The 22,329-nt window shown below is 37.7% G+C and overlaps 1 protein-coding gene across 2 annotated transcripts in view; it reads right to left on the bottom strand.

Annotated features, from left to right (window-relative positions):
* Positions 1 to 22,329, bottom strand: part of BRMS1L (BRMS1 like transcriptional repressor) — a 44,418-nt gene that overhangs the window by 5,511 nt on the left and 16,578 nt on the right. The window contains exons 5-9 of one of the 2 annotated variants that reach the window (XM_061394936.1): positions 6,369 to 6,465; positions 3,681 to 3,764; positions 2,924 to 2,988; positions 2,184 to 2,223; positions 139 to 286 (exon numbers count right to left, since the gene is read on the bottom strand). In XM_061394936.1, the coding sequence (XP_061250920.1) occupies positions 139 to 286; positions 2,184 to 2,223; positions 2,924 to 2,988; positions 3,681 to 3,764; positions 6,369 to 6,465 (434 nt within the window). The remainder of the gene's footprint in view (positions 1 to 138; positions 287 to 2,183; positions 2,224 to 2,923; positions 2,989 to 3,680; positions 3,765 to 6,368; positions 6,466 to 22,329) is intronic. The other variant, XM_061394934.1, reaches the window with a different exon arrangement.

Genomic DNA, 22,329 nt, shown 5'->3' with positions numbered 1-22,329 from the left:
TCATACGTCAAGAAAAGAAAGAAATCCATCGCAATTATTAAGGTATTATGAATGCACCATACAAGCAGCAAAAATTTACTGACAACCACGCAGTACACTCTCATACTGAGCAGCAGTGAAACAATAAAGGCTTTTTACCTTGTAGGACATTCATCTTTTTTGTCAATACATATTGTCTGTCCACGTATATACCATTCACCATCATAGTATAACCTTCCCTCTTCGGATCTAGCACTGTGCAGGTGTTTTTCCAGTTTCACAGGTGCTAAAGGGATCAGTTCAAAAACTGTTATATTAAGACATTGTCAGAAGAACAAAAGTGCAGAACACTTAAGCATTAATACCAATCCACCCATATATGTGAAAATACACTAAAAATATTTTTTTAGATAAGAAACCTATATCTAATAAAAACAAAGAGAATTTCATTTCCTACATTTTTTACATAATTCACTGTTTTTAATAGAGCTAAAAAATATATAATAAATTAATTAACTAGACAAGTGCAAGAGAGCAGATACATTATCCACTATTAATGCCAATTTTAAGTAAGATTGAAAATCTGAGTTGTCATATTTCCACTGAAAATTCCCTGATGGCTCAGACGGTAAAGAATCCGTCTGCAAAGCGGGAGACTCAGGTTCAATCCCTGGGTGGGGAAGATTCCCTGGAGAAGGGAATAGCAACCCAGTATTCTTGCCTGGAGAAATTCCATGGAAAGAGGAGCCTGGAGGGCTACAGTCCATGGGGTGCAAAGAGTCAGACACAATTGAATGACTAACACACACACTAACAATATATAATAAATCAATAACTAGACAAGTGTTAGGAGAAAAGATGCATTTTGCTTTACTAGTGCCAATTTTAACTAAGATTTAAAATCTGAGTTATCATATTTCCACTGAAAATTATATTTTTTCATATTGTCTCGCCTGACACTTTTTATTGTCTCAACTGACATTTCAAAAAAGCAAAGTTTAACATGTATTCCAAGAATTTTCCAGGCCTTTGATTCTAAAAAGCAAATGTACTCAGTAGAATTTTCATTTTGAAATTCTAGAAATGGTTTGAGATTCATCAGATAAACTCATGCAGAAAAAAAAAAAAAACCATTCTTTATGGAAGCACACTGTCAAAAGCACACCATGGAATAGAAATATACTCCTCTGCATCATTCAAATGTCACCACCTCAGAAAGGTCTTCCCCAACTACTCTACCCACTCCTCAGTTAATCTTCACCACAGCTTTATATTTCCTTCATAGCAATTATTACAATTTGTCATTATCTAGTTAGTTATCTATTTACATATACATTATCATTCTGCCTCCCTCAAGGAAGTTCCAGGAGATTCAACTCTTGCACCACTGCATTCACTGACCTCAAAAAGTACCTGGTATGTAAAAGGTTTTCAGTAAGTATTCACTCATTCATTCATTCAACAAATGTTTTCTGAGCACTGTGACTGAAACAGACAGATTTCTGACCTTTGTGGAGCTTACGATTCTCTCAGGAGACAGGTAAACATGTAAACAATCAAAAAATTACAAATTGTGGTAAGTGCCATGAAGAAAACAAAGAATACACATGCTAAAGATAACAGGGGCTGGGGAGGAGACCCACTCAACAGTGTAGCCAGACTCTTAAAGGAATCCATGGCTCAAATCTATACAGTGAAAGAACGTAGAAACAGAGAAATTATTCTAGACAGTAATGTCCATCACTACTTCAGCAGTGATTTCAGGATTTTTGATGAACCCTACTGCCAGCATTCTAATCTCTCTCATAGAAAATATAGGTACAGAAGTAATTTTGCGCACAATTCTAGAGGCTTGTGGAATTGAAATTCCACAATTCCTATTCACAGGCTCTCTGAAGGCCATCCACGGACTCCAGACACCTCCCCTATAGAATTATTGAGCCCATTAAAAAACACTAAATAAATACTTTTAAGATGACTGATCCATAATTAGCAATTGTAATGCAGTTGAAGCACTAAAGAAATACATTCCATTCATAAATCTTCAAACTTTTACATGAGGCAAAGACTCCAGAAGAATTTTTCACAGTTCTGCATATAGTGTTCACTAATGAAATGAAACCAGTGAGGGGGGAGTGGTTTAGTGTGTAGATGACTTAAAAAGTCTCCAAAGAGAAGATGTGAACTCAGACAAAATGACTTACGTTCTGTTTTCACTCTATGTGGACCAAGTGTAGCCATTGCCTTAATTAAAAGAAGAAGAAAGATGTCTGAGTTCAAAATCAAAGTATATTTCAATATCCATTTAATATACAATACTTACAAGCTTAATAACAAACAGTGAAATATGATCTACTTCAATAAGTTGGTAATGTCTAAAACCATGGGAATATAAAAAGAATAAAAATTTCTTCTAGAGGTGTTATCAATACCTACTCTAAATTCTCAACTAAGAAGCTTTTGAGAATGGAAAATTTTAATAGGAAAACAAGTCTCCACTTTCAAACAAGCACAGAAAATCTTCTAACATTTCAATGTTTAATGACAAAATGCAAAAATGTACAATAAAGGTTCAAATATTCACTCACTCTCATTCATTCAACAAATACACCTGAATGCCTTCTGTGAGCCAGTACCAGGCTAAGAACTAGGCACAGAATGGTAATCCATTACTATTTTGGGGCAACCTAAATACTTTTGCATACTTTTGCATAAACTGTTAATTACATTATCACAGGAAAAAATACAATCAAACTGCTAACATGCCTCTCATAAAATACTCTTGCAATCCACAGTTATCTGTATTAGTAATGACTGCCTAGAGAGACTGTTGCAAAGTAAAGCATATTTACAATAATATTTTGATGTATTAGTGAAAAATTATATACTCTTAAAAAGTAGACTACAAAAAATATACTTGAATTCCATTGCTCTTTAAACATACCTTCCTTATTGTTGTCCAGTCTTCAAGAATATCAAGATCTTGTAACATATAAACTATATACGGACGTTGAAAAGTCAAGGTCAGTTTAGCTGTAAGAATTCCAATTTTAAACTATACTTCCAAATTTCTGTTTTTCAGAAACTGGAACAATGACTTCAGACAGAAACCATCAGCATGCTGAATTCTGACTCCAAATTGTTTTTCAAAAAACTTAGTACCAGCATAAGTATGTTCTAGTACTTCAGATGTTATAACCATATTCTCTTAATCCTATGGTGTCTCTGACAGTAAGATACACCAACAACCTAATCACTGTTTTGAGGTGGGCGAGGGGGAAAGCAGGAGCCAAGGGAGGGTACCATCGGGAATGCCAAGATTGAATGTATATATTAATTTAATTTAAAAACATACCAGTTTCAGAGACATTAAAAATGTCAAAAAGTACAATTGAGAATTTAGCAATCATGCTATATAATAAACAGCTGCTTCATTTCAAAGCCCTTGTGATCTACAAACCCATATTAATTTTCAGTGTTGAGATCATGGCTAAATTTCTTATCCACTCTACCTCCCTTAATCTAAACTATACCCTTCTGCTTTCAATCATTTTTAAAAAATCATCTGTTCTTATTACAGGATCATGCAAATAAAGATAAAGCATACTAATAAAAACTACAAAGATATGCACAGTGCAAAAACGTACATTAAAACAACTGAAAAAAAAATTTAAAAACCCAGAAAATTTGAAAAAGGATATCTGACACAACAACTGGCTTCTTTTTGTCAGGACTGAAAGGATCCTTCCTCTTTTTTCTTGACTGAAGCTCATCGTTCCACAGCTCTGGCAAGTAAATAAAAATTAAGTATTATCTGATTTCTTGAGATCAAAGGAAAAAAAAGACTAATTTCATAGTAGCAAAACTGCATTGGTGGCTATGTTTATATGCTATAAATATGGGTATATACTGTAATATATATGACTATATATAATTTAATGAGCAGCTATATATTTATGAATTTTCCTCTTCTTTCATTAGAGCAAAATTCAATTTGGCACTTAATGCCTAGTAACTGATGAACATATATGTCAGGCACTTAAATATTCATCACGTGAATGGTCTCAACTAATCTTTGAAGCTACCTCTCAGGCAGACAGTCTCATGACTTCAATTATACAAAGAGACTGACTTAGAAAAGCTAAAACTGTCACCCATGGTCAGCCGACGAGTCGAACAATGGCAGGAGAGCTCAGCTCGTCTGCTCTGCCTATTCTATACTGGAGAAACAGAATTTATAACAAGTAACACAATACACGTGCAAGAACCATAGGATAACCCAGTAAATCTTGCAAGGTGTAGAAAGACCTTCCCTGAAAAAGCCAATTTCACTTTGGCCTAATCTAATTATTAATAAGTATTTCCTTTTTTTGAGACAAAAACCTGCCTCCTTATAATATCCATCTTTGTGTCCTAGTTTGTGCACAACCAAGAGAAAAGACTTCTACTCCTTCTTCCACATGACAATCTTTCAAGACTTAGAGCAAAGAATATATACTGTAGCTGTCTTCCAATACTACTCTTATGTTGTAATAATATGCTTAACTATTCTTACAGTACATTATTCTTATGCCTGTTGTTCCAGTCACACTTCTATTTTATTCCTTTTCATGTGCTTCATTTTCTATATCTTTCTGAAGTATGAGTCCAAATTAAAGCAACAATCACAGCAAATTCTTTAGCAGTCTTCCTCCTTGCCCTCTCATTCAGTTCAGTTCCGTTCAGTCGCTCAGTCATGTCCGACTCTTTGCGAGCCCATAAATCGCAGCACGCCAGGCCTCCCTGTCCATCACCAACTCCCGGAGTTCACTCAGACTCATGTCCATCGAGTCAGTGATGCCATCCAGCCATCTCATCCTCTATCGTCCCCTTCTCCTCCTGCCCCCAGTCCCTCCCAGAATCAGAGTCTTTTCCAATGAGTCAGCTCTTCGCATGAGGTGGCCAAAGTACTGGAGTTTCAGCTTTAGCATCATTCCCTCCAAAGAAATCCCAGGGCTGATCTCCTTCAAAATGGACTGGTTGGATCTCCTTGCAGTCCAAGGGACTCTCAAGAGTGTTCTCCACCACCACAGTTCAAAAGCATCAATTCTTCGGCATTCAGCCTTCTTCACAGTCCAAATCTCACATCTATACGTGACCACAGGAAAAATCATAGCCTTGACTAGATGGACCTTTGTTGACAAAGTAATGTCTCTGCTTTTGAATACACTGTCTAGGTTGGTCGTAACTTTCCTTCCAAGGAGTAAGCGTCTTTTAATTTCATGGCTGCAGTCACCATCTGTAGTGATTTTGGAGCCCAGAAAAATAAAGTCTGACACTGTTTCCACTGTTTCCCCATCTATTTCCTATGAAGTGATGGGACCAGATGCCATGATCTTAGTTTTCTGAATGTTGAGCTTTAAGCCAACTTTTTCACTCTCCACTTTCACTTTCATCAAGAGGCTTTTGAGTTCCTCTTCACTTTCTGCCATAAAGGTGGTGTCATCTGCATATCTGAGGTTATTGATATTTCTCCTGGCAATCTTGATTCCAGCTAGTGTTTCTTCCAGTCCAGCGTTTCTCATGATGTACTCTGCATATAAGTTAAATAAGCAGGGTGACAATATACAGCCTTGACGTACTCCTTTTCCTATTTGGAATCAGTCTGTTGTTCCATGTCCAGTTCTAAGTGTTGCTTCCTGACCTGCATACAGATTTCTCAAGAGGCAGGTCAGGTGGTCTGGTATTCCCATCTCTTTCAGAATTTTCCACAGTTTATTGTGATCCACACAGTCAAAGGCTTTGTCATAGTCAATAAAGCAGAAATAGATGTTTTTCTGGAACTCTCTTGCTTTTTCCATGATCCAGCAGATGTTGGAAATTTGATCTCTGGTTCCTCTGCCTTTTCTAAAACCAGCTTGAACATCAGGAAGTTCACAGTTCACGTATTGCTGAAGCCTGGCTTGGAGAATTTTGAGCATTACTTTACTAGCATGTGAGATGAGTGCAATTGTGCTGTAGTTTGAGCATTCTTTGGCATTTCCTTTCTTTGGGATTGGAATGAAAATGGACCTTTTCCAGTCCTGTGGCCACTGCTGAGTTTTCCAAACTTGCTGGCATATTGAGTGCAGCACTTTCACAGCATCATCTTTCAGGATTTGAAAGAGCTCAACTGGAATTCCATCACCTCCTCTAGCTTTGTTTGTAGTGATGCTTTCTAAGACCCACTTGACTTCACATTCCAGGATGTCTGGCTCTAGATGAGTGATCACATCATCGTGATTACCTGGGTCGTGAAGATCTATGCTTCATTTATGTACCATCTGTATAGGAGACTAGATGTGAGGAGACACCTCAGTAAACCAAAGGCTTAGTGTCACTTAAACATGACATCACAGCATTCCCCTCACCTGAGGTAATATCAATGCTGTGCCGGTCCTCTTCAAGCCTTCGTATCTTCTCCTCTAACTCACTCTGTACTGTATCATATAACAAAAGCTTTTCACTCTGAAAAAAAAAATAGATCACACATAAGTAGGAAGGGAAAAACTGTTCCATATTTAACTAACAGTACCAAATAACTCACTGTTAGAAGTATTTTAACATATGGTGCTTTTGTTTAAATTCAACTTAAAAGTTTTAATGATGAAATGTCAAATATATGAATGAACTAAAACTAGAAACTACGGAATCTAAGTATACAGAGAACTACATACAATTAAATTGTTTAAGAATATCTAAATCTGTATGTGATAAAGAGGCAAATATTTACTTCATAAAAAACTCATAGTGAGCTCCTGTAGCCCCTTTTAAATACAGGCAGGTCCCCTGTCAGCACAATGGAGAGCCTGTCCTGTAAAATGTATCATTGTAAAACAAACTATTTTTTCTCATATCAGAACAATTCCTCACTAATACGTCAATCATATTAAAAGAGACTAATATATCATCAAGAGAAAAATTCAAGTATAAATTTTATAATTATTTCAAACAATTCAATTAAAGATAAAATCATAATATTACAGACTAATTATATCCCAATCTTGGGATATATAATTATATCCCAATTATATAGAAAGACTGAGCCACTGGCTAAGAGACAATTCACTAGTAAATCAGACTAGAATCCGGGTCCATTTGTTCTATCCCATAGTTTTTATTATAAAATACTGTATCCTTTATTTTAAAAGCCAGAGGATGAGCATCAGTGTGAGAATGAGCAATGTGTGTGTGTGCATGCGTGTGTGTGTGTGTGTATGTGTGCGTGCGTGTGTGCACATGTGCACATGTGCACTCAGTAGTGTCCAACTCTTTGCGACCCCATGGACTGTAGTCCATCAGGCTCCTCTATTCATGGAATATTCTAGGCAAGAATACTGGAGTGGGTTGCCATTTCCCACTATAATTTTATATGACAAATAAAATCACATAGACTTATCATATAAAAGGCTGTGACAGATTGCCACCCACCTACCACATGTGTATCTCTAGTAAAGACAATAGCCTATTGGGATATAGCTAGATATAACTGTCTCATAGTAGCTACTGCTGCTGCTGCTGCTAAGTCGCTTCAGTCGTGTCCGACTCTGTGCGACCCCATAGACGGCAGCCCATCAGGCTCCGCCGTCCCTGGGATTCTCCAGGGAAGAACACTGCGGCGGGTTGCCATTTCCTTCTCCAAAGCATGAAAGTGAAAAGTGAAAGTGAAGTTGCTCAGTCGTGTCCGACTCTTAGCGACCCCATGGACTGCAGCCTACCAGGCTCCTCCAGCCATGAGATTTTCCAGGCAAGAGTAGTGGAGTGGGATAGTAGCTACTAGAATACAGTTAGTTATGATTTCTTGTGGAAGGCATAAGCCATGCCCATTTTCAGCATTCCCAGTGTCAATCATGAAGTCTTCTCTTTTGGGTTTGAAATTTAGAGTCTACATATGCTTGAAGGTTCTCCCAAGTGGTAGAGAAAAGATGGTTTTTGTAAATTTGAAGCAATCCTGGAGGTAGAGAGAAAGCAGAGCTGAAGAAAGCTAAAACTAGATCCCCTTTGAAAAATTATCTCATTACATATTACTCTCTATGCTTACTTCCTTTTACTTTCTCCTCCGCTTTTGGTAAAATTTTATGGAATAGTCTAGCATTATCTACATTGTACTACAAGAACTGGGAACTGTTACATAGCAGATAAGAAGGGAGAACAGGCTACAGCTACAGTCAAGATCGTGTGATGGCTAAGAATAGAGCCAGATTCTCCAACCAAAGAGGACTCTGAAAGCTAAGCAGGAGTAATAAAGCCTTTGCTTTTAAAAATATTTCAATGAAAAAATGTTTTGTAAAAATTACCATTAAAAAAAGAATATGGACTTTTAACTGGTGAATTCTCTTTGTATTCCATTGATATATTTGCCCTAGGCCAAGAAGAAATTCTGAAATAAACCTACCAGTCATTGTTTACAATTGAAAAAAAAAGGTACAATGGGACTGAAATGTTTGAAGTTTTGAAGGCATCTCTAAAAAATATTACAGGTATACTTTAAATTACACAAATAGAATTGCCTTGACTCTATCCTCATTATTCCTTGTTCTTCTCTCCCTTATCCCCAGCCCCTCAACAGCCTTCCATAAGGAAAGAAAGTCATAAATGAAGCAGGTAAAAAGACATCGGAAAAGAAACAGACATTCAAACTCCCTTGCTTTGGTGCCTGTAGAGGCTTCTATACTCAATAGGTAATTTAGCTTTTTTAAAGTATTATTAATTATAACTACATATTTGACTTCAAAATCCCACACCCCTCCAATCTTCACACGTATACTTAGCGAAGCTGCTCACTGACCCCTTTCATCAACTGAGACCATATTCCTTCTCATCAGGGACATGTTAGGGAATGCCAGCAAAGTGGCTCCAAGGTTCCACGTTTGCACTGGTCTCCCTCTGGCCTGGGTTCAGAATCAACTGCCTGTTGGCAGTTCCCTGATTAAGGCATCTCACAGTTTTGGACCTGGATAGCGTCTTGGGAGATTTTCAAGGACTAGCATTACCAGAGAAAGAACAAAACATATTAAAAGGCTACAGTCTTTTTTTTTTTTTTTTTAAGTATGCTGCATTGGAATAAAAAGATAAGCAGAATAGGATTTAAAAGCCAAGAAACAGACTCCGGTTGTGGGAAATGTTACAAAAAAGGTGACTTCAAATTATTTGAAAACCAGATGACAATAAATGACAAGAGAAAAATGAGTTTAACTGTACAGAGAAAAAAAGTTGGCTTAAAACTCAACATTCAGAAAACTAAGATCATGGCATCCAGCCCCATCACTTCATGGCAAATAGATGGTAAAACAACGAAACAGTGAGAGACTTTACTTTTCAGGGCTCAAAAATCACTGCTGGTGACTGCAGCCATAAAATTAAAGGACGCTTGCTCCTTGGAAGAAAAGTTATGACCAACCTAGACAGCTTATTAAAAAGCAGAGACATTACTTTGCCAACAAAGGTCCATATAGTCAAAGCTATAGTTTTTCCAGTAGTCATGTATGGATGTGAGAGCTGGACCATAAGAAAAGTGAGCACCGAAGAATTGATGTTTTTGAACTGTGGTGTTGGAGAAGACTCTTGAGAGTCCCTTGGAGATCCAACCAGTCCATCCTAAAGGAAATCAGTCCTGAATATTTTCAGGATTTTCAGGAAGGACTGATGTTGAAGCTGAAACTCCAATATTTTGGCCACCTGATGCAAAGAGCTGACTCACTGGAAAAGACCCTGATGCTGGGCAAGATTGAAGGCAGGAGAAGGGGACAATAGAGGATGAGATGGTTGGATGGCATCACCAACTCGATGGACATGAGTTTGAGCAAGCACTGGGAGTTGGTGATGGACAGGGAAGCCTGGCACGCTGCAGTCCATGGAGTCACAAAGAGTCGGACACAACTGAGTGACTGAACTGAACTGATACAGAGAAAAAATTCTATAACATGAGGTTCTTTGCCTTACGTTATACAAAACAATTAATGGACTAAACAGTTAAATTTACAAAATGAAACTTAAAGAAAGTAAGGAAAGATAGTGAATGATATTGGGATGAAGAAAGCTTTTCAAAGCATAAAAATCCAAAGGACAAGTTATGTTTTAAAAAACTATTTGTGAACACAGAAATTAAAGATACATTAAAAAGCAAACAAAGGTAAGAAGAAAGCAATAAAAAATATCTGCAACATGACAAAGCCTTAAAACCATCAGATGAAATTAAACAAGCATGGATAAATCAGTAAGAAAAATCTAAATACTGTCCATGCTGCTGCTACTGCTAAGTCGCTTCAGTCATGTCTGACTCTGCGACCCCATAGACGGCAGCCCACCAGGCTCCCCCATCCCTGGGATTCTCCAGGCAAGAACACTGGAGTGGGTTGCCATTTCCTTCTCCAATGCATGAAAGTGAAAAGTGAAAGGGAAGTCGCTCAGTCGTGTCCGACTCTTAGCAACCCCATGGACCACAGCCTACCAGGCTCCTCCATCCATGGGATTTTCCAGGCAAGAGTACTGGAGTGGGGTGCCATCGCCTTCTCCGAAATACTGTCTATACTCACTACCAAAAACAGCCAAAAGAAGAGACAGAGAGACAAATACAAGTACAAATTAAAATGTACAGTATGTAATACTATTCTTCACTTGGCAAAGTTGTTTTATTCTTTTCAATTACAATAAACAATGCCTACCAGAAAAATAAATGACCCAATCAAAAAATGGGCCAAAGAACTAAACAGACATTTCTCTAAAGAAGACATACAGATGGCTAACAAACACATGAAAAGATGCTCAACATCACTCGTTATCAGAGAAATGCAAATCAAAACCACAATGAGGTAACATCTCACGTCGGTCAGAATGGCTGCTATCAAAATGTCTACAAACAATAAATGCTGGAGAGGGTGTACGGAGAAGGGAACCCTCTTACACTGTTGGTGGGAATGCAAACTAATACAGCCACTATGGAGAACAGTGTGGAGATTCCTTAAAAAACTGAAAATAGAACTGCCATATGACCCAGCAATCCCACTGCTGGGCATACACACTGAGGACACCAGAACTGAAAGAGACACGTGTACCCCAATGTTCATCACAGCACTGTTTATAATAGCCAGGACATGGAAGCAACCTAGATGTCCATCAGCACATGAATGGATAAGAAAGCTGTGGTACATATACACAATGGAATATTACTCAGCTATTAAAATCAACGCATTTGAATCAGTTCTAATGAGGTGGATGAAACTGGAGCCAATTATACAGAGTGAAGTAAGTCAGAAAGAAAAACACCAATACAGTATATTAACACATATATATGGAATTTAGAAAGATGGTAACAATAACCCTATATGTGAGACAGAAAAAGAGACACAGATACACAGAACAGACTTTTGGACTCTGTGGGAGAAGATGAGGGTGGGATGATTTGAGAGAATAGCACTGAAACATGTATATTACCATATGTGAAACAGATCACAAGTCCAAGTTCAATGCATGAAACAGGGCACTCAAAGCCGGTGCACTGGGACAACCCAGAGGGATGGGATGGGGAGGGAGGTGGGTGGGGGATTCAGGATGGGGGACAAAGGTATAACCATAGCTGATTCGTGTCAATGTATGGCAAAACCACCACAATACTGTAAAGTAATTAGCCTCCAATTAAAATTAATAAATTAATTTAAAATAAATATACAATGCCAACTGATACAGAGAATATAAACCAACTCAACAATTTAGAAAGTAACTTACAAATAAGTTTTAAGGACTTCACTGACTACATCCTTTGATCTAGTAATTACGCTGAGGATTCCATTCTAAAGAAATAACAACCTTGGCCAATGTTCCATGGAAAAGGATGTCCACAACAGCAATACTTGTAATGCATAAAACCAGGAACAAAGTAAAATCCAATAACAGAGTATTGGCTACAGAAATTATTGTACATCCATACTACTACTCTGCAGATAACAAACATTCAGAATTCAAAAAGTAGGGGAAAATTCAAAAAGCTACAGTAAAATTACAAATGAATCCAGATCATAAACTCTCTCTTCCCAAAGACATAATGAAGTAAACAGAAAACAAGTACAAAATAAATCAACAAACACTTACAGTTATCAAACAAAGGAAGGAGCACAATGCCATGCCATAACCTCCGAACATAACTAAACTGAGACAGAACCCTAAGATCTGCATTATGTACACTATACACACGCAGGCACTCTGTAAAGAAAGAAGTTGAGAGGGGCGAATATTCGAAAAGTCTGAGTCATACTTCCAAATCTACAAAGAAACGAAGAAGGGTCTGGATAGGGGAAAATACATGGGAAGCCCTAAAGAGAGAAAGGCTCACCAGTGAGAAGAAAACTTCTAGAGCTCAGCAGCTGACAAGCTCTGCACACAGGCAGATTATATTGACTCACTCCTAGATATGAATGATGGCCAAAGGTGGCTAGTTATTTGTGAAAAGCATCAAAATGAAACACAGAGAGACAAATGAACAAAAAAGAAGTATAAAGAAACAGGAACAAGTCAAGATACAGAAAAAAAAAGTTTAAAACAACTGCATTTAATACCCATAAAGGGATGAGATTACACCCATGAGAAAAGAATAGGAGTTGGAAAAAGTATAAAAAATGGGTAATCAGAGGACATAAGGGCTTTTGGAAATTAAATACGGAATGGAAATAAAATATTTAGTAAAAGGATTGGAAAAGAAAGTTGAATACACTCTTAAAAAGAATAAAATAAGAATGAAGGGAAAAGGTGGAGGGAAGTACAATAAAAATATAATATATAAGATCTAAATACTATGTAATAATATAATATATATATGAAATATAAGAAAATTCAAAGATCAATCTTGGGGGTTCAGCAGCTAACCAAGAAGAGTTCCAAAATGAGAAAACAGAAAATAATGGAGAAGAAACAATATAAGAAACTTCTCAGAGCAAAAGATATGTTTCCTGATATAAATGTTCCTCTGAGTATTCACATGAATGAAAAGAGAAGCACATATCACCTTGCTGTTCCATAGCATCAAGGATAAAGAAAACATCTTACAGCTATTCAGGAAGAAAACAGGTCATGTACAGAGGATCAAGATTCACAATGGTAACAGGCTTCTCAAAGCAATACTAGAGGCTAGAAGACAATGGAAAAATGCCTTCAAAATTCTGAGGAAACATCATTACTTACATCTAGAATTCCATACTCTGAAGGGTGAGTTAAAAGATGGTTCTGGACATGAAAGATGTAAGGGTTTTAAAACATGTCCAATAAATCTTTGACATGCCTCCCTTCAAAAGCTGGACCCTAATTCCTGTCTCCCTGAAAGTGGGCAGGACTTAATGACTCATCTGTAAGGAACAGAATGTGGCAGAAATCTAGGTTATTAAAAACACTGTCACTTCTATCTTGCTCTTGTAAACCATTCACTCCCAGAGAAGCTAGTCACAAGGTCATGGGGGCCCTCAGTAAGCCTGTGGAGAGGCCTATGGGAATAAGGCTTCCAACTAACAACCAGCAACAACCTGCCAGTCTTTAAGTCAGTCACCGTAGCAGTTCCTGCAGTCCCAGTCAAGCCTTCAAATAGCTGCTTCCCTGGCTGACCTCTTCACTGCAATTTCATGTGATTCCCTGAGCCAGAACCACCCAGCTAATTTGCTCCCAAGTTCCTGACCATAAAGACTGAAAAATAAAATGCTTATTACTGTTTCAAGTGACTAAATTTTGGAGTAATTTATTATAAAGCAATAGATAACCAATACAAGAAGTCTCAAACAACTAACTTCTATACACTTTTTCCCAAGAAGCTACTCAACAAAACTGAAAAAAGAAAGCAAGACTAGCAGGGAAAGAAGTAAAGGGAATTACTTTACTTGTGAAGAGATACCCATGAAGACAGAGATGCAGCTGGCATAGAAAGTATCTGAAGGATGGAGCAGAAAGGAACGGGGTCCAGGGATGGAAGACTTGCTCCCAGGATGAAGAACTCCAGAAGGAAATGGGTCTCATGGATTACCTGATGCATCTGACCATGTGGAAAATGGCACTGGGGGTTTTCATAAATCTGCTCGAGTCTCTGGGGAGAACTGATAAACAAGAGAAAACTAACAAACAATAAATGAAGCAATTAATTCCAAGGTTAAAAAAACACAGTTGTACAAGAAGGGATGTTTAAGCAAAGCATAACTCTGGGATCAGTAAAAAAATAATTATTGTTACAACAAAAACAAAAATTATGACATAACAATATCAGAAGAATGAGATAAGGGGAACTATTATGGAATCCTCAGCTTTCAAAAGGTACTATCCAAAATTGGTATTATTTAGAAATTAGGCTAAACTCCAGAAGCAGTAGATAAAAGATTTACATAGACAATTGCTGCTTGCATGTAGAACACAGAGATGGGAGTGAGACTGCTGTTTTGCATTACAAGCCTGTGCTTTCAGAAATATGTACACACATTACCCAGTAAAAGCAGATTTTTAAAAGTATTTAGGGAGGGGGAATCTGGTTGAAGGCCATCCAAAGATACAAACTTCCAGTTATAAAATAAACAAGTACAACATGATTAATTAACACCACTGTGTGTTATATACAAAAGTTGTTAAGAGTAAATCCTAAAAGTTTTCATCACAAGGAAAAATTTATTTTTCTATTTTTTAATTTTGTATCTATATGAGATGATGGCTGCCCATTAAACTTGTGATATCATGATGCTTATAAATTAAATCACTATGATGCACACTTTAAACTTACACAGTGCTATACGTCAATTACATCTTCATAAAACTAGAAGAAAAAAATTTTTTTTTTTTTATTGATGGATAATTGCTTTACAGAATTTTACTATTTTCTGTCAAACCTCAACATGAGTCAGCCACAGGTATACATATATCCCCTCCCTTTTGAACCTCCCTCCCATCTCCCTCCCCACCCCATCCCTCTAGGTTAATACAGAGCCACTGTTTGAGTTTCCTGAGCCATACAGCAAAATCCTGTTGGCTAACTATTTTACATATAGTAATGTAAGTTTCCATGTTACTCTCTTCATACATCTCACCCTCTCCTGCCCTCTCCCAATGTCCATAAGTCCATTCTCTGTTTCTCCACTGCTGCTCTGTAAATAAATTCTTCAGTACTATTTTTCTAGATTCCATATATGCATTAGAATACAATATTTATCTTCCTCTCTCTGACTCACTTCACTCTATATAATAGGTTCTTGGTTCATCCACCTCATCAGAAGTGACTCACATGCATTCCTTTTTATGGCTTAGTAATATTCCATTGTGTGTATGTACCACGACTTCTTTTTCCATTCATCTGTCAATGGACATCTTGGTTGCTTCCATGTTCTACCTATTACAAATGTACTGCTATAAACAATGGCATACATGTGTCTATTTCAGTTTTGGATATGCCTAGGAGTGGGATTGCTGGGTCATATGTTGGTTTTATTCTGATTTTATTCCTAGTTTTTTAAGGAATGTCCATACCGTCTTCCATAGTGGCTGTATCAATTTACATTCCCACCAACAGTGCAAGAGCATTCCCTTTTCTCCACACCCTCTCCAGCATTTATTGTTTGTAGACTATTTGATAGCAGCCATTCTGACCAGTGTGAGGTGGTACCTCATTGCAGTTTTGATTTGCATTTCTCTAATAATAAGCCTTTGACTGTGTGGATCACAAGAAACTGTGGAAAATTCTGAAAGAGATGGGAATGCCAGAACACCTAATCTGCCTCTTGAGAAATTTGTATGCAGGTCAGGAAGCAACACTTAGAACTGGACATGGAACAACAGACTGGTTCCAAATAGGAAAAGGAGTACGTCAAGGCTGTTTATTGTCACCCTGCTTATTTAACTTATATGCAGAGTACATCATGAGAAACGCTGGGCTGGAAGCAGCACAAGCTGGTATCAAGATTGCCAGGAGAAATATCAATAGCCTCAGATATGCAGATGACACCACCCTTATGGCAGAAAGTGAAGAGGAACTCAAAAGCCTCTTGATGAAGGTGAAAAAGGAGAGTGAAAAAGTTGGCTTAAAGCTCAACATTCAGAAAACTAAGATCATGGCATCTGGTCCCATCACTTCATGGGAAATAGATGGGGAAACAGTGGAAACAGTGTCAGACTTTATTTTGGGGGCTCCAAAATCACTGCAGATGGTGACTGCAGCCATGAAATTAAAAGATGCTTACTCCTTGGAAGAAAAGTTATGACCAACCTACATAGCATATTCAAAAGAAGAGACATTACTTTACCAACAAAGGTCCGTCTAGTCAAGGCTATAGCTTTTTCAGTGGTCATGTATGGATGCGAGAGTTGGACTGTGAAGAAAGCTGAGCACCAGAGAATTGATGCTTTTGAACTGTGGTGGTGGAGAAGACTCTTGAGAGTCCCTTGGACTGCAAGGAGATCCAACCAGTCCATTCTGAAGGAGATCAGCCCTGGGATTTCTTTGGAAGGAAAGATGCTAAAGCTGAAACTCCAGTACTTTGGCCACCTCATGCGAAGAGCTGACTCATTGGAAAAGACTCTGATGCTGGGAGGGACTGGGGGCAGGAGGAGAAGAGGATGACAGAGGATGAGATGGCTGAATGGTATCACTGACTTGATGGACGTGAGTCTGAGTGAACTCCGGGAGTTGGTGATGGACAGGGAGGCCTGGCATGCTGCGATTCATGGGGTTGCAAAGAGTCGGACACGACTGAGCAACTGAACTGAACTGAACTGAATAATGAGCGATGTTGAGCATCTTTTCATGTGTCTGTATGTCTTCTTTGGAGAAATGACTGTTTAGGCCTTTTTCCCACTTCATGATTGGGTTGTTTGTTTTTCTGGCATTGAGTTGTACAAGCTGCTTGTATATTTTGGAAATTAATCCTTTGTCCATTGTTTCATTTGCTATTATTTTCTCCCATTCTGAGGGTTGTCTTTTCACCTTGCTTATAATTTCCTTTGCTATGCAAAAGCTTTTAAGTTTAATTAGGTCCCACTTGTTTACTTTTGTTTTATTTCCATTACTCTAGGAGGTGGGTCACAGAGGATCTTGCTTTATGTAGAGTTTTCTGCCTATGTTTTCTTCTAAAAGTCTTATAGTTTCTTGTCTTACATTTAGGTTTTTAATCCATTTTGAGTTTATCTTTGTATATGGTGTTAAGAAGTGTTCTAATTTCACTCTTTTGCATGCAGCTATCCAGTTTTCCCAGCACCATTTATCAAAGAGGCTGTCTTTGCCCCATTGTATATTCTTGCCTCCTTTGTCAAAAATAAGGTACCCATAGGTTCATGGGTTTTTTTCTGGGTTTTCTATCTTGTTCCATTGGTCTATATTTCTGTTTTTGTGCCAGTACCATACTATCTTGATGACTGGAACTTTGTAGTATAATCTTAAGTCAGAAAGGTTGATTCGTCCAGCTCCATTCTTCTTTCTCAAGACTGCTTTGGCTATTCAGGGTCTGTTGTGTTTCCATTTGAATTGTGAAATTTTTTGTTCTAGTTCTGTGAAAAATGCTACTGGTAATTTGATAGGGATCCACACTGAATCTGTAGATTGCATTTGGTAGTATAGTCACTTTGATAATATTGATTCTTCCTATGCAGGAACATGGAATATCTCTCCATCTGTTTATGTCATCTTTGATTTCTTTCATTAGTGTCTTATAATTATCTGTGTACAGTTCTTTTGTCTCCTTAAGTAAGTTTATTCCTAGATATTTAATTCTTTTTGTTGCAATGGTGAATGGGATTGATTCTTTAATTTCTCTGATTTTCATTGCTAGTATACAGAAATGCCAGTGATTTTGGCATATTGATTTTGTATCCTGCAACTCTGAGAAATTCACTGATTAGCTCTAGTAATTTTCTGATACTATCTTTAGGGCTATCTATGTACAGTATCATGTCATCTGCAAACAGTCAGAGGTTTACTTCTTTATTTTTTTTATTTTATTTTTTAACTTTACAATATTGTATTGGTTTTGCCGTATATCAAAACGAATCCGCCACAGGTATACATGTGTTCCCCATCTTGAACCCTCCTCCCTCCCCATATTTTCTTCTCTGATTTCTGTAGCTAGGACTTCCAGAACTATGTTGAATAACAGTTGAGAAAGTGGACACCCTTATCTTGTTCCTGATCTCAGGGGGAATGCTTTCAGTTTTTCACCATTGAGAATAATGTTTGCCGTAGGCTTATCATATATGGCTTTTACTATGTTGAGGTAGGTTCCTTCTGTGCCCACTCTGAAGAGTTTTAATCATAAATGGGTGCTGAGTTTTGTCAAAGGCTTTTTCTGCATCTATTGAGATGATCATATGGTTTTTATCTTTCAAATTGTTTATATGGTGTATCACATTGATTGATTTTCATATATTGAAGAATTCTTGCATCCCTGGAATAAACCCAACTTGATCATAGTATATAAGCTTTTTGATGTGTTGCTGAATTCTGTTTGCTAAAATTTTGTTGAGGATTTTTGCATCTATGTTCATCAGTGATATTGGCCTGTAGTTTTCTTTTTTCGTGTTGTCTTTGTCTGGTTTTGGTATCAGGTGATGGTGGCCTTGTAGAATGAGTTCGGAAGTGTTCTTTCCTCTGCAATTTTTTTAAAGAATTTTAGAAGGATAGGCATTAGTTCTTCTCTAAATGTTTGACAGAATTCTCCCATGAAGCCATCTGGTCCTGGGCTTTTGTTTTTTGGGAGATTTTTGATCACAGCTTCAATTTCAGTGCCTGTAATTGGGTTGTTCATAATTTCTTTCTGGTTCAGTCTTGGAAAATTGAATTTTTTAAAGAATCCATCCATTTCTTCCAGGTTATCCATTTTAGTGCCATATAGTTGCTCATAATACTCTCTTATAATCCTTTGTATTTCTCTACTGTTTGTTGTAATGTTTCCTTTTTCATTTTTAATTTTGTTGATTTGATTCTTCTTTTTTTCTTGATTAGTCTGGCTAAAGGTTTGTCAATTTTGTTTATCTTCTCAAAGAACCAGCTTTTAGTTTTATTAATCTTTACTACTGTTTCTTTCATTTCTTTTTCATTTATTTCTGCTTGGATCTTTATGATTTCTTTGCTTCTACTAATTTGGGGGGGGGAGGTTTGTACTTCTTTTTCCAGTTGTTTTAGGTGTAAAGTTAGATTGTCTATTCAATGTTCTTCTTGTTTATTAAGGTAGGATTGTATTGCTATAAACTTCCCTCTTAGAATGGCTTTTGCTGCATCCCATAGGTTTTGAGTTGTGTTTTGTCATTTGTTTCTAGAAATTTTTTGATTTCCCTTTTGATTTCTTCAGTAATCTGTTGTTTATTTAGAAACATGTTGTTTAATCTCCATGTGTTTGTGTTTCTTACAGTTTTTTTCTTGTAACTGATATTTAGCGTCATAGCATTGTGGTGCTCCTATGTTGGGTGCATAGATATTTATAATTGTTATATCTTTCTCTTGAATTGATTCTTTGATCATTATGTAGTGTCCTTCCTTAACTCTTGTAGTCTTCTTTATTCTAAGGTCTATTTTGTCTGACATGAGGATTGCTAATCCAGCTTTGCTTTCCATTTGCATGTAATATACTTTTTCATCCTCTCACTTTCAGTCTATATGTGTCTTGAGATCTGAAGTGGGTTTCTTGTAGACAGCATATATACCGGTCTTGTTTTTGTATCCATTCAGCCAGTCTGTGTGTTTTGGTTGGAGCATTTAATTCATTTACATTTAAAGTAACTATTGATATAAATGTTCCTATTGCCATTTTTTTAATTGTTTGGGGTTGATTTTGTAGGTCATTTTTCTTCTCTTGTATTTCTTGACTATATAAGTTCCTTTAATATTTGTTGTAAAGCTGGTTTGGTGGTACTGAATTCCCTTAACTTTTTCTTGTCTGAAAAGCATTTTATTCCTCCATCAATTCTGAATGAGATCCTTGTTGGGTACAGTAATCTTGGTTGTAGATTTTTCCCTTTCAGTACTTTAAATATATCTTGCCATTCCCTTCTGGCCTACAGAGTTTCTGCTGAAAGATCAGCTGTTAAGCATATAGGGTTTCCCTTGTATGTTACTTGTTGCTTCTCCCTTGCTGCTTTCAATATTCTTTCTTTGTGTTTAGTCTTTGTTGGTTTGATCAGTATGTGTCTTAGCGTGTTTCTCCTTGGGTTTATCCTGTATGGGACTCTTTGTGCCTCTTAAACTTGATTGACTATTTCCTTTTCCATGTTGGGGAAATTTTCAACTGTAATCTGTTCAAAAATTTTCTCATACCCTTTCTTTTTGTCTTCTTCTTCTGGGACCTCTATAATTCAAATGTTGGTGCATTTGATATGGTCCCAGAGGTCTCTGAGACTATCCTCAGTTCTTTTCATTCTTTTTACTTTATTCTGCTCTTCCGAAGTTATTTCCACCATTTTATCTTCCAGCTCACTGATTCGTTCTTCTGCTTCAGATATTCTGCTACTAATTCTTTGAAGAAAAGTTATGACCAACCTAGACAGCACATTGAAAAGCAGAGACATTACTTTGCCAACAAAGGTTCGTCTAGTCAAGGCTATAGCTTTTCCAGTGGTCATGTATGGATGTGAGAGTTGGACTATGAAGAAAGCTGAGTGCCGAAGAATTGATGCTTTTGAACTGTGGTGTTGGAGAAGACTCTCGAGAGTCCCTTGGACTGCAAGGAGATCCAACCAGTCCATTCTGAAGGAGATCAGCCCTGGGATTTCTTTGGAAGGAATGATGTTAAAGCTCAAACTCCAGTACTTTTGCCACCTCAGGCGAAGAGCTGACTCATTGGAAAAGACTCTGATGCTGGGAGGGATTGGGGGCAGGAGGAGAAGGGGACGACAGAGGATGAGATGGCTGGATGGCATCACCAACTCGACGGACATTGCATTTGAGTGAATTCCAGGAGACGGTTATGGACAGGGAGGCCTGGCGTGCTGTGATTCATGGGGTCACAAAGAGTCGGACACGACTGAGCGACTGAACTGAACTGAACTGAATTTCTTATAGAGTATTTTTAATTTCAGTAATTTTGTTGTTTGTCTCTGCATGTTTATTCTTTAATTCTTCTAGGTCTTTGTTAATTGATTCTTGCATTTTCTCCATCTTGTTTTCAAGGTTTTTGATCATCTTTACTATCATTATTCTGAACTCTTTTTCAGGTAGTTTGCCTATTTCCTCTTCATTTATTTGGACTTCTTTGTTTCTAGTTTGTTCCTTCGTTTGTGTGGTATTTCTCTGCCTTTTCATTTTTTCTTTTTTAACTTACTGTGCTTGAGGTCTTCTTTTTCCAGGCTTCAAGGTTGAATTCTTCCTTCCTTTTGGTTTCTGCCCACCTAAGGTTGGTCCCAGTGGTTTGTGTAAGCTTCATACAGGGTGAGATTTGTGCTGTGTGTTTATTTGTTTGTTTTTCCTCGGATGGGCAAGGCTAGATGAGGCAGTACTCCTGTCTGCTGATGATTTGGTTTGTATTTTTTGTTTTGTTTGTTGTTTAGATGAGGTGTCCTGCACAGGGTGCTACTAGTGGTTGGGTGATGCAGGGTCTTGTATTCCAGAGGTTTCCTTTGTGTGAGTTCTATTTGATTCCACCTAGGGTTAGGTCTCTAGTAGCCTAGGGTCTTGGAGCCAGTGCTCCCACTCCAAAGGCTCATGGCTTGAACTCTTAAAGTGCTAAGGAGCGTGGCTTGATCTTACACGTACTGTTCTGCATCCTTTTCTGAGCTTTAAGTGCATAACTCTGTATTGTTCTGGGTTCCGGGTTCATCAGAGCAGTGAATGAGCCAGTGGTTTCCTGGATGCTCACTCAATTTTGAACTGAGTTGGAAGATGTCAAGTTTCTGAAGAGATTATAGACCTATCTCACGCAGGGCTGGGTTTGTCGTTAATGAAACCCTACAAACAAAATCCCAGTCTGTCAACTAGTAGAAGTTTGTCTGTTCCTTTTCTCAACTGCCAAGCACTGGGGGCAGCCAGGCCACTGCAGGGAATCTTGAAGGAAAGAACCTCTGGACAAATGGTCCCAGCAGCTGCTAGGGTCTTGCCCCAATATTCCTTGATTAGGATCAGCTAGCCACAAGCAGCAGGATCCTGGCTGGCTAAGCCAAATTGATACTGAGTCCATGCTTGATCTGCTCACTGCACAACAGGCCAATGAATCTGAGAGATAAGGGGCTGAGGCAAGAAAGAGACCTTTTTGGGGGGGCCAGCTGATCAAGAAGATGGCAGGCTAGCGCCTTATAAGAACCATCTTCTAATTTCTAAAAATAAACAAAAAACACAAAATGACCCTTAAAAAAAAAAGTATTTAGAGCAATAAAGATATGCTTATGAAATGCTGCTTATAAAAA

The sequence above is a fragment of the Bos javanicus genome, chromosome 21 (genome assembly GCF_032452875.1).
Source record: "Bos javanicus breed banteng chromosome 21, ARS-OSU_banteng_1.0, whole genome shotgun sequence".
NCBI classification, from domain to species: domain Eukaryota; kingdom Metazoa; phylum Chordata; class Mammalia; order Artiodactyla; family Bovidae; genus Bos; species Bos javanicus.
Note: the sequence above shows the minus strand (reverse complement) of the source record. Positions and strands in the feature narration are given on the sequence as shown.